The sequence below is a fragment of the Malaclemys terrapin genome, chromosome 24 (genome assembly GCF_027887155.1).
Source record: "Malaclemys terrapin pileata isolate rMalTer1 chromosome 24, rMalTer1.hap1, whole genome shotgun sequence".
Classification (NCBI taxonomy): Eukaryota; Metazoa; Chordata; order Testudines; family Emydidae; genus Malaclemys; species Malaclemys terrapin.
Genome location: NC_071528.1, coordinates 6,573,481 through 6,592,112, shown reverse-complemented (window position 1 = coordinate 6,592,112; position 18,632 = coordinate 6,573,481). Strand labels below are relative to the sequence as shown.

General features: G+C 45.4%; 1 protein-coding gene across 3 annotated transcripts in view; it reads right to left on the bottom strand.

The window, feature by feature from the left end:
- The window catches only part of SCAMP4 (secretory carrier membrane protein 4), a 35,190-nt gene extending 17,241 nt beyond the window's left edge, over positions 1 to 17,949 (bottom strand). Inside the window, exons 1-3 of one of the 3 annotated variants that reach the window (XM_054013399.1) lie at positions 17,913 to 17,949; positions 3,976 to 4,032; positions 1,398 to 1,526 (exon numbers count right to left, since the gene is read on the bottom strand). In XM_054013399.1, coding sequence (XP_053869374.1) covers positions 1,398 to 1,526; positions 3,976 to 3,982 — 136 coding nt within the window. In that variant the 5' untranslated portion in view covers positions 3,983 to 4,032; positions 17,913 to 17,949. Of the gene's footprint in view, positions 1 to 1,397; positions 1,527 to 3,975; positions 4,033 to 4,367; positions 4,462 to 17,843 lie in introns of those variants that run through there. The other 2 variants (XM_054013398.1, XM_054013400.1) reach the window with 2 other exon arrangements.
- Between the last annotated feature and the right edge of the window lie 683 nt (positions 17,950 to 18,632).

Genomic DNA, 18,632 nt, shown 5'->3' with positions numbered 1-18,632 from the left:
TGGCTCTGCAATCACATCCGCCAACTCCTTTAGCACCCTCGGATGCAGCGCATCCGGCCCCATGGACTTGTGCTCGTCCAGCTTTTCTAAATAGTCCTGAACCGCTTCTTTCTCCACAGAGGGCTGGTCACCTTGTCCCCATACTGTGCTGCCCAGTGCAGTAGTCTGGAAGCTGACCTTGTTCGTGAAGACAGAGGCAAAAAAGCATTGAGTACATTAGTTTTTTCCACATCCTTTGTCACTAGGTTGCCTCCCTCATTCAGCAAGGGGCCCACACTTTCCCTAACCTTCTTGTTGCTAACATACCTGTAGAAACCCTTCTTGTTATCCTTCACATCCCTTGCTAGCTGCAACTCCAAGTGTTATTAGGCCTTCCTGATTTCTTGTTCAGCCAATCGCTACGTCTCAGATGATGACCCAGCATGTTCATTTTAAGAACACTTTCACAGCAGATTTGACAAAACGCAAAGAAGGTACCAATGTGAGATTGCTAAAGATAGCTACAGCACACGACCCAAGGCTTAAGAATCTGAAATGCCTTCCAAAATCTGAGAGGGATGAGGTGTGGAGCATGCTTTCAGAAGTCTTAAAAGAGCAACACTCCAATGCAGAAACTACAGAACCCGAGCCACCAAAAAAAGAAAATCAACCTTCTGCTGGTGGCATCTGACTCAGAGAATGAAAATGAACATGCGTCAGTCCACACTGCTTTGGATTATTATCGAGCAGAACCCATCATCAGCATGGACGCATGTCCCCTGGAATGGTGGTTGAAGCATGAAGGGACATATGAATCTTTAGCGCATCTGGCACATAAATATCTTGCGATGTCGGCTACAATGGTGCCATGAGAATGCCTGTTCTCATTTTCAGGTTACACTGTTGTCAGAAAGTGTGGGGGAGACAAGGTCCTGCACCTCCCCACTTCCTGCGATTCACCACGAATCTCAGCCAGCCAGTAAAACAGAAGGTTTATTAGACGACAGGAACACAGTCCAAAACAGGTCTTGCAGGTACAGACAACAGGACCCCCTCAGTCAGGTCCATATTGGGGGGCAGGGAGCTTGGACCCCAGCCCCGGGTCTCCCTCCGTTTCCCCAGCCAGCTCCAAACAAACCCCCTCCAGCAGTCCCCTCCAGCTACACACCCCGGTTCCTCCTCCCGCCCAGGAAAATTAATCGCTTGACAGCCCTAGTTAATTTTGAAGTAAGTTTCAAGGGACAACAGGTTAAAATTCAGGCACAATCTACACCACAGCATCATAGAAGGAAGATTTTGTTCTTGGTAAGTGAACAGAAGTGAAACTCTAAAACGTGTAATACATGGGAATCTACCTTTTTTATAGCTGTTGAGCCCAATATATACAATTTCTCAAAAAATGTCATAATTTCACTTACAGATCCATAAATGGTAAATTCTCTTCACCAGACTCTGATAGTCTATGGGAATTTCATCGGCAAAGTTCTGGTAGAAGCACGGTTTCAGAGGAATAAACTTGGGGAGCGGAGGGAAGTTATTCACTTTCTCTACAGAACAAAAAACACACTCAGTTTAGCTAACTCAGACATATTCTCTTAAATTAATGAATCATCATCATGACATGACCCCTCAGCTGCACTTTCCCAGCCTGGAAATACCCAGAGGAAGCACAGAAAAAAGAGTGTGGAAGCTTGGAATAATCCTGAAAAACATGCCCACCATTAGGAGAGGAGAGGATCCCTAGTTCCCAGTATCCAGTTTATTTACTCAAATGGGCCAACATCAGCACTTCTCTTCACCCTGGATATTTAGGGCTCATTCTCTAGTGCTTTGTAGCCTGTGTAATCATTTACATCAGTGCAAACCAGGGGAAAAGCACCACCATTCTGATTCAATTGCATTTCACTGGTATAAACGACCACAAAAGGTGCAGCGCAACATAGACTCCAGACTCAGCTCAAGAGCGTAGCAGCTTAGATAGGGTGAGAGAGGCCAGCTAAGCAGGTCTCTAGCTGCATCTAGTGGTGGCAGCCCTTGTAGGAGGGTTTTATCTAATGCATTAGGGCACACAAGCAGGGATGGATATTGGTTTCCCAGACCAAACAAATCAGATGAAAAGCAGGGATTCTCCCTTCCCACAGGACAGAGACGGATGGAGGTTTGCTTGCAGAAGAGCCCACATTCCCAGAGGAGGTCTTGCTGGGTACAGCGATCAGGACTTGTGGCCTGCAGCTGATATGGTCTGATAACAATGAAAGGGGTGACTTTAGGAGAACAATCCTCTAGAAATATGTTATTCTAAAAAGGATGCCATCCAGTCAAAGGGGAAAATGAGTCACACTAACTCTTCATGGACTATCTGCCCTGCAGATATCAAGGATGCATTGTTATGAATTTCATAAGTCGTGGCCTTCTTGCCTTCCAAATCCAACACATTTCTATTCTCATTCAGCCCTGCCCTTAGCAAACCAAGCCATAAATTCAGACACCGTTATACAGATATTAGGGACAGCCACACAACAAGGAGCAGAGAGATACATACCTTTATATGTATTTTATTTTTTAAGCCTCTGATTTTTAAAATTTTTTTAAATAAGTAAAAGGACTCTTTAAATTGTGTAATCCAAACTGCTGTTAGCTGCTGGGAAGATATGCACGTGTGAATATCTAATATAACCATGTGTGCATTTCTACATGTTTGGGAATATTTGTTCTTGCCTTTGAGTGCTGATTAAAGTTTGATTCCAGGGCATTGTGACTAATTGTTTCAAGTCTTCAGCTTCAGTAAACAGAATTAAAAACAATCAGAGGAAGAGAAGAAAAATGTCCTGGGAAGACTTCCAAATGGCACGGAAGACAAGACAAGCGTCTGAACATGACCTTTCAGGCCCAGAGAGTTCCCCCTCTCTTGCCATCATCTCTGTGTGAGAAGATAAAAAGCTGCTCTGGCAAAATTAACTGCTCTCTATAGAAAATTAGTGCTCTCTATAGAAACACCAGCAATAGGAACAGCCTCACTGTGATGCTAAATGAACAGTCTGGCCAGAGCCTCTTTATCAGGGTTCTGCTAGCCCCTTCTTTGTCCCCCCTCCCAAAATGTAGCTGCAGCCACTTTATGTTACTGCAGATCCCTCTCTCCTTCCCTCCCCGCAAGGTGGTCTCACTCACCAACATTTCCCGTGACTGCAAGCCACCAGTGCATCTGGCCCATAGATTTTCTTGAAGCACAGGTTCAAAACCTGGCAGATTCAGATAAGCCCTCCCAGCCTTCTCAGGCAGATACATTTAGTACCATAATGTTTACTTTGCATTTTGCACTGCCTGGAAAGTAATGACCCCATGGTAGTTGGCTAAAGGTGTTTGTCAGTGGCCAAAATTTCCTCTTCTATTATTCTCCTCTATTGTTGTGTACCATGCTGTGTGCCAGTTGGCTGCTACCCGCCGACCCCAGAGTTGGCTGCATTTTAGGGTTGCTGTGCATATGTAATTTTAAACTGCTTGGGGTTTCTTCAGAGGAAAGACAATAGAAATGTAAGAGAATATTCTCTCAGATCTGATCACATGCCCCCGAGATTTCTACAATACTCGCTTTTGCTCTAGGGGCTGTATAAGCTCGCAGTGAAGTCCATGGGAGCAGAATTAAGCCCTTGATTTAAGTTCATAATGCAGCTAGGAGTGCTGTGGAAGCAGACGTTTAATCTCTGTAGGGACTGCAGTGACCAATTTCCTCCACACAAGCATTTAAGTCACACCCAGCCTTCTATGGCCAAGATGGGGACCTCAGTTAATGATCCTAAGGATACACACAGTGTAAAACAGGAGTATGTGCAAGGGAGGAAAAGCGGAGCAGCCAGAAGGCTCTACAAGGGATGCAAAGGGCCCATGGAGAGAAGAAGAAAAGCTTGTCATGCCTAATCCACTATGCTGATCGCTGTACACTGTTGAAACGTTATCTGCCATCGTTTTTGTTTCTCTGTATTTAGTACTGCTCTTTACCTGCCATTTCTGCTAGAAATGTTCCTTGGAGAAATTTGAAATCAGACAGCAATGGATCTATTAAAGAAAGAAATCAGATTAATAGCATATAACTGTAACCCATATCCACAGAAACCCCAATTTTAAAGGCATTTTTGCAATATCCAACGAAGTCCACATTTTTTCAAAAATTCATTGTTCTAGCTCTTGCCTGCCAGCGTAGCCTTTCCAGTGCAAAGCGTTTGTTTCTAACTACAGAGTAGGCAGCCTCAAACAGCATCACTAAGAGAAATATGAATTACCCCTATTTGTATTAATGGGATGCTACCTTTGAAGGCTTAATTACAACCTCATTGTCAACAACTTTAGCAGCTTTACTGCTCAGCAATGTATAAAAGTGCTGCTAAATGTACCTGACACATTCCGAGGTTGCCCAGGAAACTGCTCCCAGAACACATGCACATTCCAGCTGAAGGCAGACAACAAGTTGAGACAAATGAGCCTGGTTTGGACTCAGGTCAGAGGGAAAAAAGACAATGATCTGACTGTTCCCCAGCTCACCATGGCACTTTAATAACGGTTAGGGTGTGAGTACACTGAAAACGCTACAGCAGCAGCTTCACTGCCGTAAGGCTCCGGTGTAGCCACATGCTGAGCGAGGTAGTAGTTATACTGATATAATTTCCCACTGTAGACCAGGCCTTAATTATTAACTGATTTTTTGCTAGGAAACACACACACACAATCACAGATGCAACACAGAAACTGACAACATAGTTCATCTTCACAGATAATTCTTTTACACAAAAGTTTGGCAGGGAACCAGACTGCAGTACAGAACTCCCACAGAATTCACACATCCATCATTTAAAAAAAAAAAAAAACATGCAAAACCATTCAGAGACTTTACAAATAAAGATTATTTAATGAGGGGTGGAGAACCATTCTTATTACTGCAATTCTTGGAAGACAATCATGCAATCCTTATTCTCCTCAGCAATTCCACTGACTTCAGTGGAATTAACCACGTGAGTAAAAGCTGCAGGTTTGGGTCCTGAACCACAGATAGCTGATTCTATCTACTTGATATTTAAAGACAGAAAATGTGTGCCAATGCTTTCAGTAAAACCCAAGTTGAAAACAAAGAATACTTTAAAAAACAAAAACAGAATAAAAAACACCTTTGTTTTGGCCACAATTCTAAACCAGAATTTTAAGTACCAACAAAAATAACTGGTAAAATGAAAGAAAAAAAAGTCAGCCCTTACTTTAATACGACAGACACGTACAAAGTTCCACCTCACACTGCAGTGTGATCTCCAGACTAGGGCACCGAACTTGTGAGTCAGAACCACTAAATTGTTGTGACTTGAGGCAACTCACTTTACATCTCTGACCCTCTGTTTCTTCTCCTACCCTTTATCAGTCTTGTCTATCGCTTGGTCTGCAAACCAAGTAACAGTAGGGACAAATTGGGTTTTGTAATGACCCATCCACTCCCAGTCATTACAAAACCTAATTTCCCCATACTGTTACTCACACCTTCTTGTCAACTATTTGAAATGGGCCACCCTCATTACCACTACAAAAGAGATATTTCCTCCCTTGGTACTGTTAATTTAATTGTTTCGTTAGATTGACCCCCCCACTTGGTAAGGCAACTCCCATCTTTTCATGTACTATGTATATATACCTGCTACTGTATTTTCCACTCCATGCATCTGACGAAGTGGGTTCTAGCCGGGGCCGGTGGAAGGATGTTTCACACCCTAGGCGAACCTTCCACCTTGCACCCACCCCCGTGGCAGCTCCCCCCCTCTGCCCTGAGGCACCCCCCCCCGCAGCATCCCCCCCCCCCGCAGCACCCCCCCATCCCAGCTCACCCCTGCCCCGCGTCCTCCCTGAGCACGCTGTCGCTGCTTCACTTCTCCCGCCTCCCAGGCTTGCGGTGCCTAAACTGATTGGGCCAGAGCCTGGGAGGCGGGAGAAGTGGCAAGCCACGGCATGCTCGGGGAAGAGGCGGGACAGGGGTGAGCTGGGGCAGGGAGTTCCCCGCGTGCTGCCCCCCCCACCCCCCGCTGCAGGCGGCCCTCCCCGTGCTCCACTGCCCCAGCTCCCTCCGCCTAAATGCCGGAAGATCTGGCCGTCGCGGTCGCTGTTGACGAAAATGGCGCCCCCCCAAATCCTAGCACCCTAGGCGACCGCCTAGGTCGCCTAAATGATTGCACCGGCCCTGGTTCTAGCCCAGGGAAGCTTATGCCCAAATAAATGTGTTAGTCTCTAAGGTACCACAAGGACTCCTCGTTTTTGCTGATACAGACTAACACGGCTCCCCCTCTGAAACTTGTCATTTTGCACCAGTTTATCTATTTTGCTTAGTGATTTTTTTTTTTTTTTTTTTTTAACACTGATCTAGTTATACTGGTACAATCTTTAGGCTAGGTCTACACTAGACACCTTGCAGCTGCACTGCAGTAAGATCTCCCATGTATCTGCTCTGTGCGGACGGGAGAGAGCTCTCCCATCGACATAATTAAACCATCCCAACCCCCATTTCCTGCCAACAGAGCGCTGTCCACACCAGCGCTTCTGTCAGTGTAATTTAGGTCAGTCGGGGTCACACCCCTGAGTGACGTAAGTTTTAACGACAAAAGTGCTAGTGCTGACATAGCTTTAATGTGGACAGTTATACTGGTACAAAGATTACTCATACCGGTATAGCTTATTCCCCTTCCCATCCAGGAAGAGAGATACGGGGTATAAAGCACCTTTATAGTGGTGTAACTGCATCCTCACTAGGGAGGTTGCATCACTTTAACTCTACTGGTACAGTTTAGCGTAGACGAGTCCTATGTAAATTGTAAGTTTTTCGGAGCCAGACCTGTCCCTTACTACATGTTTGCACACAGTGCCTGGCAGAATGGGACCCCAATCTGAGTTGGTGCCCTAAGGACTATCACAATACAAACAACCAGCCACCACCACCACCTCTTCACACTCTGTCTGACAGGCATTTTAAACTTAAAACATGATTCATAAATTGAGGCTTATTTTTTTGCTTTGCCTTGTTCCTTTTGTATTGTGTAAACAGGAAATAAAGCATGAAGACAGAAGTTCAAATTAAATTTGGCCCTACCACATGCAGCTGCTTTTAACAAAGAACAAAATTTTTTGGAAAGAACAAGTCACACAATTCAACCAATTACATTAAAATGTCAATAGAAAGAAAAATCTATTATTGAAAGAAAAATCAGTAAACAAATGGAGTTATTTTTTTCAGGCCGGAGGAATGCAGATAGTGTGGGAGCACACTAATCAGTCCTCAAAGTCCTAACGGGAGGGGAACAGTATAATGCTTAGAGCATGCAACCGAGGAGAATTCCTGGATTATATCTCTGGCATTGCAGAGAGCCATGTCACAACATCCCAGAGTTTTATATATTGTTTTCACTAAAAAGTGTTATAATTAAACAGCATCTAAGAGCAGATAATTTTTCTTAATTCATTTATTAGAGCATAAGCTTTCATGGGCTACTGCCCACTTTAACTCTTTATCTTCATTAAACCTTCCTAGGGTAGATCTGCACTATGGGGACTATACCAGCATAGCTATGTCATTATAGTGTACACACACTGTACACTGATGGATGGGATTTTACCATTAGTACAGACCACCACCTCGCTGAGTAACGGTAGCAAGGTCAACAGAAGCATTCTTCTGTCAACACAGCAGCATCTACACTAGGCGTTGGGTTGGCATGGCTATGGCATTCAAGGGATGAGGATTTTTCATACCCCTGATTGAGGTAGCTAGGTCAACCTAAAATTTTAAGCGTAGGCCGCGCTCAAACTCTTACTAAATCTCACATATGATTTTATACTACAGCACATGAATGAATACAGTAGTCTGCCCTGTTCTACAACCCTTACTTACATGAGTAATCGCACTGAAGTCCATGTTTTCACTCCAAAAAGGGTAGTTTTTTGAAACAGCAATTTCAATGTAAACAAAACAAAACAAAACCAACCCCTCCCCCCACCATCACTTTTTTGCAACGAAGACAAAGCCAATGAGCAAGTTAAGTGTTGCAGGATCAGGTTCCACGATTTATTTAGATTCCTCTAGTTTGGTTGGCTTTGGGCCCCAATCCTGCTCCCACTGAAGTCCATGGAAATTTTGCCATGGACTTCAGTAGAAGCAAGCTCAAACTCGTTGTATGAGGATATGCACTTACATTGTTGGCTTGGACCTTGAAGTACTTTTCTTTAGTGCTCGGAAATGGCTTGGTAATTGAGTCCTTATTACACATTGCCAACTTGTCATTTATTTTGGCAGGGACTCCTGCAAATACTTGATTGTATGTTAGAGGAGAAGACACCTTAGATTTATGATAAAACAGAAGAAAGATCCTGCTCCTGCAAGGTGACAACCTTGCTCAGTTCCCATTGACTTGAGCATATATAGCCCGTACAATGCTATATTTCTATTTGAAGAAGTCTTAGCCATCAGTAAAAAGACCAGGAGTACTTGTGGCACCTTAGAGACTAACAAATTTATTAGAGCATAAGCTTTCGTGGACTACAGCCCACTTCTTCGGATGCATATAGAGTGAAACATATATTGAGGAGATATATATACACACATACAGAGAGCATGAACAGGTGGGAGTTGTCTTACCAACTCTGAGAGGCCAATTAAGTAAGAGAAAAAAACTTTTGAAGTGATAATCAAGCTAGCCCAGTACAGACAGTTTGATAAGAAGTGTGAGAATACTTACAAGGGGAGATAGATTCAATGTTTGTAATGGCTCAACTCCAGCTGCAAGATACAAGTGTTGTGAAACAGCTGCACTGCTAATATTGATCAGTTAAGCAAGAAGAGATACGGATGAGCAGTTACATCTGCACAAGAGACCGTAACGGACTTATGTCTTGTGATGCAGTCGTACGAAAGATATTAACAGAAACATGAGTTCTATTGTACATTCATGTAGAAGCTTTTTTAAGTTAACTGAAAAGAACAGATTAAAAATGCATCACCCCACCACTCTCTGCAGCCAAGACTTTTCAATTAAAATCCATCTTGCTGGGGGGGAGGGAGGGGAACTAAAGGAAACCTGGATGTAAAATGCACTTCCCTTTTCCACTATGCTCCTAAGCAAACATGAATAACTCAAAGTTTACAGTCCAATTCACATGACTCACAAAACCAAGATGGGGTTGTTAGAACAAAGGCCATATACTCGCCTATTATCCCAGCTGGGGGGACACCCGCTCAGCTGACTGATCAATAAAGAACTTGAAGCCGTCTTCTAGACTCCCGTGCCTCCTTGGGGTAATTGGGCAGCTCCAGGGGGAAACGAGCCCATTTGGCTAACAGGGTTCAATGAAAGCTGCTACTGTCTCCATCTCAAAAATACAAAATGCCCTTGTATCCTGTTGAGGGTAACAATTTCTGTTTTAAAAATGTAAGAAACAGGACACTGTTGTCTGCACAGGAAGCAGGCAAAAAACTACATTAAAGGGATACATCATGTTTAAAGTCGTAGGTCATAAATAAATGTATTTCTTTACCTATTTTACTAATATCTTAGGTTGTCAGAAGGGAAAATTTTAAATCAGATTTATTTCTCGCTGTTTGTGCCTTTCGTTGATTTTTTGAATTTCTCTCAGCTTGGAGAAAGGACAGTCCAGCTGTTAGGATGCTAACCTGAGACTCTTAGCGACAAAGAATCCTGTGGCACCTTATAGACTGTTGTGGAAAATTGGTGCTTCTCTGGCGCCACCTTTGGCCTAAACTTCCACATTCATGAGCCCATTGATTTCCTTCCTTTTCCTTTCCCTTTTCTCATCCCAACTTTTATCAAAAATTTTATTAACAATCATTAATGCCACTTGTTCCCTTGCCTAGCAGAAAAATTATATGCACTGCAATGTTTTTTGCAACGGCAATAACAAAGGCACAATCCCAAACCAAGCAACATCACCACAACTGTTAGCCCACTCAATGTAACAATATGATGGGGTTCATGTATAATTTTGGTTATCACACACAGCAAATCCCAACTAATACACAAAGAAAACAGTCTATAGGCGGTCTGAAAGGCACCTTTTTCTACCTGATATACATTTTCAAGTATATGAATTTGCCCTTATAAATCAGAAACCCTTTGGACCTCTGGTAATAATGAAAGCAGATTTTGGAAACGGTCAGATACCAGGGTCGTCCAGCTAAAGGGCATTTGATACCGGAGAGTGGATTACAAATTTTTATCCACAGGCCAGTAGACAATATGGCTGCCCACAGTCATAATAAGGTTATGACTGGTGGCTTGATTTCCCAAATGTGTCTGTGAATCACCCAATCCCACATGCATCCTCCCCATGGACCCGGCAGGATTCGGTACGTGGGAGCCCACGTCCCTCCAACCAGTCCATATGTTTGGAAGGAGCACTGTGAATATCCACATCTCCATCTGGAGAACCTCCAAGTACGCCTCCATGGCCATAGATCAGATGGTACTCCTGAAGTGTCTGTAAGGGCAGTGGGCCAGGACTGGTGCTCAAGGTCACTGCAAATGGCCGTTAGCTGGTCATTCAGGAAATCCTGAACTTCTGAGCATGCCAAGTCCCACTGCGATGCCTTCCCAGCACCAGTGATATTTAAGACCATCTTCGTCAGCAACTCCTGGGTTATAGAACTGAGGGCGGAAAGAACATACAATTCGCCCACCCTGGCCTGCACCTGCGTTAGCTGGGTTTCAATAATAAGACCAGTGGCTTTTTTCTAATTGACCTAATTTTTCCTTATGGTGTTGGCTTTTGCGAATATTCCAAATTGCAGCTGCGCCATTAGCCCCATCCCACAAGTATCCAGTCAAATCTCTTTTCTTTCTGGGAGAAGCCCAGGTCTTTTGCTGTGCTAGCCAAATGGCAGCTTCTTTAGAGCAGTTTGGATATATAAAGATAATTTGAAAACTGGATAAGAACAGCGTCAACTTAATGGTCCCTAATGTGGCATTAATTACAGTCCACCGATGTCCTAATACATCTCTTCTTTGCGAAATATTATACCACATCTGTTGGTTAAACACCTTTAAAAAGGGCAGAAAGGCATTAATATCAATAATATAAATAGGGGTATATTACAATATGGTACAGGCTAAATCCGAGGCTACTGATTGGCTAAGATTTAAAAAAATATGATTTCCCCATCCCCACCCTACGTTCGTTAAGAAGGAGAGGCTACGGAATATTAAAAGTTTCATTTTCAGGTAGTTTTGGCTAGCTTTCACAAGCTATTCGTCGAGATTTTGTAGTCTTAGTTCACTTAGCTGTCCAGCAGTGAGGCAGCAAGGGAGAGGTTACTAGCACAATCACCTTGCTTGGTTGGAGGCTTTATTATGTGCTCAGGTGGAGAGGTTGTTTTCTTAGCAAGATCCAAAGGCACAGTGGGTCTGGCAGTGGACAAAGGAGAGGTTACCAGCTTTTTAATCTTGTCCTTTTCTCCTGCTGTCCAGAAGAAACAGCAGCACCAGAAGGAGAAACAGCGGATCAGTCGGAGAATCTTCTCATGGTGGAGGGGCCTTTTTGCAGTGTGAAGCGAGGGTCCAGTCAGTTCTTGGCACTTCACAGCGTTGATAGTTGACAGGACTTGGTATGGGCCTTTCCGGCGTAGGGCCAGGGTGGTTCCTCACTGATGGACCTCTATGTAGATCCAGTCTCCTGGTTTTAGCGAGTGGCAGGGCTGCTATATATAAAAAGACCTAACACATTTCATTAGGGCCTGGCGATAATCAAGCATTGGGTCATCCACTAAATGAATGTTCATCTGAGCCAGGGCCAGTAGGGCACTGCCGGTAGTTGCATCGGGAGCCCTGACAGAAATTTTATGAGGGCTGAGTCCGGTCTTTCGATTCGGAGTGACCTTGCTGGTTGGGCAGACCCAATGTGCCCAACTAGGTTGGCATGATCAGCCCACAATAAGGGGGGGGAGGGGGGGAAAGAGACCTTAGCCAGCAGTTCCTGTTGCAACGAGGAAGGGCTGGGGTCGGTCTCCTCTTTCAGAGTGTCCTTCTGCAAAACTGCCAGGACCTCATTGTGAGCGGGATCAGGCACATCCAGATACACACCATTTGGGGTACAACAGATTATACAATTCTGGGGGAGACCAAGGTGCATGCACAGACACCAAGGTCTCCTGACCTGAAGCGCCAATGCCCGGGAATTGGCGGAAGGGGAACATTTCTTCAGTACGGGGAGACACTGTCTGAGGGGTACCTGTAAGGCCTTTTGATACTTAAGGCGCTTGATATTTCTTGCCCTTGGGGTCTGTGGGGGCTGAACAGCAGCTCCCTGCCCAGTTTCATCTGGGGGGAATTGCAGGCTAGGGTTATTCCTAGTGTACCAGTTCCACTTGTTTAAAAATTTACAGGTTGAGGGACCATAATTGGAGTATATATACACGCAGCAAGAGTGCCCTTTTCTGGCATGGGAATCCGCTCAGATTCCCCCGCCCCCATTATGGATACCTGACAGACAACCACAACCAAGTGGACAGGCACCCACAAAGGGCTAATTTAACAGGTAGGCTAGCACAGTGGACAAAACATACAACACCAAAACATATAACATTTACCATTCACTGTGTGCCCCCTCTTTATACCGGTGAGGCGTGACCCAAACCCCAACCTTCAGACATCCATACCAGAAAGGGTCCGGAAAGGCGCGGTCCCTGCAAACACCTCCCCCAGCAAAGGGCATCGTTCCGTCTTCGAGAGAGCGGAGACAGTCACCTTACTGACTAGGAGTTTGTGGATGGTTTCCCAGGGCTTCCTCACTCTCCGAGCGGGGAAGGGAGCCTAGGGCTCCAGGAGGGAAACAAGGGGACCCTGCGACTCTCACTCATTCACAAACATACGGCTCACCCTCTAAACTGGCTTTTAGCCCCAATTACTGGTGGCTAGTTTTACAGCATTCACCACCAACATACTGCTGGCGTGAACTTTCGCTGGCCAACCTTAGGGCCACCCCGAGGGCACCAGAGTAATTGACCTTACTCACTTCCCCGGGGTCCATAGTGAACCCTACCTTGGGGGGTTCCAGCCCCGAACCTATGACAGACACAAAACAACCAGAACAAAACAAAACAAAAGGGCGTCAGGCGTGTCTGTCAGCAAAAGGTTCAGATCCAGCATGCAACTCACCCAGTCCTGAGCCTACGGGCAAATCCTCCACCAGAAACCCACGATAGAGATTTCAAAAGGTCTCTTACCTTTCAGATGAGCCCTGGGTTTGGTGGGAGATTACCCGCAGTCCTCCGGTCTGGAGGAGTCTTCTGTGGATCCCGAATGAGCCCCCAAATTGTTGTGGAAAATTGACCACATGGTTGATTTTGGATCAGACAGCCTGAGGCTCCTTTATTGATCAAACATGCACGCACGGGGGAAGTCAGCTAAGGCAGCCGAACCCCCTTCCCCCCCCCCCGCCAGATAAAATGAGAGAGATTATATAGGATAAAACCACAAAAATTACATCTACTTCATTAAAGTTTTACATCCATATAAGGGATGAAGCAAAACAAGTTTTCCTGTTTTTTCTTAGTTTTGTCTTTCGCGGTTTCTTGCTCTGCCACCTGACATCTATTAATCATAGTCTGTTACAAAGGTTAATTCTACTTTTATAATTTCTACAGTTAGTTCTGCTTTTATGATTTCTCTCTGCCCTTCTCCTTTTACCCCCTCCTCCCTTTCTCCTTCCTCCAGGCCACACATACAGTTCACCTGACCAAACATACAGTTCACTTGACTAAAGTTTAGGCCTTAGATCATTTTTCCTCCACAAGACTAACAGACGTATTGGAGCATAAGCTTTCGTGGGTGAATACCCACTTCGTCAGATGCATGATTATATTATCTATAATCATAGATAATAAGGCCAGAAGGGACCATTGCGATCATCTAGTCTGACCTCCTGGATAACATGACATAGCACTTCCATCCATTAATTCCTGTTTGAACTAGAGCAGATCTTTTAGAAAAATAGTTAATCTTACTTTAAAAATTGTCTGTGATGTAGAATCTACCACAATCCTTGGTAAATTGTTCCATGGCTAATTACCCTCACTGTTAAAAATGTGTGCCTTATTTCCAGTCTGAATTTTTCTAGCTTCAACTTCCAGTCACTGGTTCTTGTTCTAACTTTGTCTGCTAGATTGAGGAACCAGTTATCAATGTTTTGTTCCCCATGGAGCTATTGCTTGCCCCAAGATAGACTCCCCTGACAACTTGCAAGTATGGCCTACACGCTTTGTTCCTAGATTAGAGAGTTACTTGGGAGAGCCAGGTTCAATTCCTTGCTCTGTCAGAAACTGCCTGTGTGACCTTCAGCAAGCCACTTAGGGCCAGATTTTTAAAAAGTATCTAGGCACCACCTAAATCACATTGAAGTCAATGGGAGTTAGGCACCTAACTACTTCTAGATATCTGCCCCTTAGTCTCCTTATGCCTCAGCTCCCCATCTGTACAATGGGGATAAAAGCACTCCCTTACTTCACAAGGGTGTTGTGTGGATAAAGACATTAAAGATTGTGAGGCACTCAGATAATGGGGGCCATATGAGTACCTAAAAGAGAAATAGGAAAATGGATGATCAAAATAAGTGAATTTAATTTCACTTTTGTTTATAGCCAGTTTCACTGTCAGGCTAGAGAGGGAGCATAGTCGTAACTGACAGGCTTTTACCTTTGCACCCTCCTAATCCTGAGTTGCTGGGAAGATGGGACAAAACCACCCTCTCTCTTCTGTCAATTAGACAGCCTAGGGGCTGCTCTATGTTAATTAGATTCCCAAGCATGTCTATAGCTTACAATCAGGCTCAGAAGGATGATACTGATATTTATTTTACTGATAAACGTCAATTCACCACACACAGCCAAACTGACGAAGAAATATTGCCATCAAGAATAAAGCAAAATTTACAAATGGGCAAAGAAAGAAAAATGGTGTTGAGATCTTATTAGAGTTTGATTGAAGGATATTTATTTTGTATATTTTGATATGTGATGTTGGCAATTTGTGTTTTAACAATCATAAAACTTCAACTTTTTGAAGCTTGATGTTTACAGTCATTAATTATTGCCTGCCCCGCATAGTTTCCTGCAATTGTAAAAACTTAAATTGATACAAACATTTAAAATAGACATTAATATGATCTGTCAAAATTATAAAAAAAATAAAAGCCAAGTTTTGCCAAGCCTACTAACAATATATGCTACTGCCATGCTCCCTCTCAACACCTATACTGGTTCTCGCAGAAGCCAGTTTATGGAAGCCCAACACAATGCTTGTTCTGGAGGAATTTCCCCCATACCTCTGGTGGACTATTTACAGCCCCATATCCTACCTACCTTATGTAAGATCCCACACGACAAAAACATGATAGACAAATATTGGCTTCGATGGGATTACTCCTGTGACTAAGCCTTACTCACATGAGTAAAAGATTGCAGGAGTGGGCCTCAGAGGAGGAGAGAAAGACTTGCTTTTCCAACATGTGTTTCTCTGTGCTTTCGCACTGCATTACAACTACTACTCCTGGGGGACTTCTGCACTAAAAATATTAAAAATTCTGCACACAATATTTTAAAATTCTGCATATTTTATTTGTTAAAACAACAACATAATCATGCTGGTTTCAATTATTTAGGTAATTTATTTAAAGTATAATACAATGGGATGGAGAATGGGAGTGGGCAGCATTGGAGGAAATCCCCAAACCCCCTTGCCTAATAGTAATGTAGCAAGGTTTGACCCTTTATTTCTAGTTATTAGTCAACAAATATATGCAGCCATATGCTCAGTGTTACATCATAGGCACATGAAGAGCAAGTGAGGGCGGGGGAATCAAACTCACAATTTGTATTGGCTACTGACCATCTCCAGAAAAGTCAGTAGCAAACAGTTCATAGAGCACATTTTGATAAGAATTTTTTTCAGTCCAAAAATTTAGACCAGTTGTAATCAGTAAAGCACCATGCGCATTTATAAGGCCATACTGTCCTTTACACCACTCTGACCATGTAAAGGAGCCTTAAAACTTACACACCGGTTTTAGACTCCTGGAGGAATTCACAAAGACAATAGGAACAATTCACTAAGCGGGCAGGCTGCTATGTTCTGCTCTTTCTGAGAGGACAGCCTGCGCCACACCTACCTCCTCAGACCCACTCTGAAGCACTGCCCCTCCATGCCAAGCATGCCACAATAGTGAGCAAGGACAGTGTCTCTCTCTCACAACTGCCCACCCCTTCACACACACCTGGTGGTGATTTATGTCTCTATTGGCTGCTCCAGGTGCCTGAACTGACTTGCCTGTGCTGCTGGGGAGGGATGCATGACTGCTCTTGTGGCTTCCCTTTGCTCCCCTGTCAGAAGTCATTTTTCTGCAGGGAAGAAAAGAAATCTGTGGGGGGACATGAATTCTGCACACACGCAGTGATGCAGAATTCCCCCAGGAGTGAACTACTCAGATTGGCCTAGCAAATGGGACCTCTGCAGCAGACAACAGTAACACACAAAGTAAAATTAAAAACACACACAAAAATAATCAATTATTTACATGTCAAATGTCTACAACAGAGATAAATACCACAAAGGTCTCATCACTACAGGGTGAGAGAAATACAGTTTCAGAATATATTTAGCAAAAGGTATCGCAGTAAAAAGCAAAAAAAGGGGGGGGGGGGAGAAAACCATCCCTCTTGGAACTACTAGTGCCCAAGACACACTTTGAAAAAACTTTCACCCTTCTTGCAATCACCACATGTGCAAAACCTCCATGTATTACAGATGTAACTTGCCCTCGCATTCACTGTACAAGCAGCCTCTCCTTCCACCTGCACAGCATACAAGACAGCACCCCACCCTTCTTACTTGCTGTACACTCATAATACAAAAAGAAGAACAGGAGTACTTGTGGCACCTTAGAGACTAACACATTTATTAGAGCATAAGCTTTCGTGGACTACAGCCCACTTCTTCGGATGCATATAGAATGGAACATATATTGAGGAGATACATATACACACATACAGAGAGCATAAACAGGTGGGAGTTGTCTTCCCAACTCTGAGAGGCCAATTAATTAAGAGAAAAAAAACTTTTGAAGTGATAATCAAGCTAGCCGAGTACAGACAGTTTGATAAGAAGTGTGAGAATACTTACAAGGGGAGATAGAGTCAATGTTTGTAATGGCTCAGCCATTCCCAGTCCTTATTCAAACCGGAGTTGATTGTGTCTAGTTTGCATATCAAATACTCATAATACAGAATTACCTCAATTGCCACACATACAAAATGGTCATTTGCATCCACAAACCAGGCAGTTACACACCCAACTCGCCACAAATCACAAGGCAACAAGGTGCAAAACTTGGTAGAGGAATTATGGGCGGGAACCAGCCACTGACAGCTTGTTGCCGAATAGTCACGCTTGGGGGGCAGCGCATTGTTTAGGGCAGAGGGGTTGGAGGGAGAAGTGTTTCCAATCCAATCAGTCCCCAGTGCTGGGGGGGGGGGAGGGGGCTAGGGGAGAGAGGTCTGCCTGGCTACACCCCCCACCCCATTAATTGCTCGCTTGGGCTCGGGGTGTGCGGGGCCTGGCTACACCCCCCACCCCATTAATTGCTCGCTTGGGCTCGGGGTGTGCGGGGCCTGGCTACACCCCCCACCCCATTAATTGCTCGCTTGGGCTCGGGGTGTGCGGGGCCTGGCTACACCCCCGCCCCCATTAATTGCTCGCTTGGGCTGGGGGTGTGCGGGGCCTGGTTACACCCCCCACCCCATTAATTGCTCGCCAGCACTAGGGGCCCGGTTACCCCCCATTACTAACCGGGGCGAGGGGCCGCTCAGCCATTCCCCGCCGGGGGCAGCTACCGACTCGGCTGTTTATCGCCCTTACCAGTATCAGGCGCCGAAGCCCGCCGCTCCCTCCAGCCCTTAGCAACAGCCGCGGGGCGCACCGGGAGTTGTAGTTCCACGACGGCTGATCGCCACCGCCGCGAGCCGGGACGATGACTACCTCTCCCAACATGCCCCTCGGCGGCAACGGGGCCGTCCCTCCATCATGTGACTGAGGAGCGGGCCAAGGGGGGTTGTCTGAAGCCGGGCGGGAGGGGGCAGGCGGATCTTGGCCTACGGCGGCCTGCGGGGGACAATTTTATAAGGGCGGGAAGGCGAAGCCAGGGCTTGCCTGGGCCTGCTAGGGGAGCGTGGAGGCTGCTGGCCACAGCCAGAGGTCACTGATGGGGCTGGCATCTGCACCCCCCACATGCCTTAGGCCTCTGCCCCGTAGCACCCCCACTTGGCCTTTGCAGCCTGCAGCTCCGGGGCCGCCAGACGCCCTTCGCCGCAAGGCACGTCCCTGCCCCTCGGTTTTGTGCCCAGGGGGCTGATCAACGCCGGTTCGGTCGGACCCCGCCACGGCGCGCAGGGGTGTGAACAGTCCAGCCCCTGAGAGGCGTCGCCGAGCCGGCCTAACCCCCCCTAGACAGTATCTGCTCGAGGGGAGAATTCTTCCGGCTGCCCCGTCTCAGGGAGGTGGATTTACTACAGCGACGGATGTTCCCCTCCCGGCGCCGCAGTGAGCGGCTACACAACAGCGCTGCAGCCGTGCTGCTGA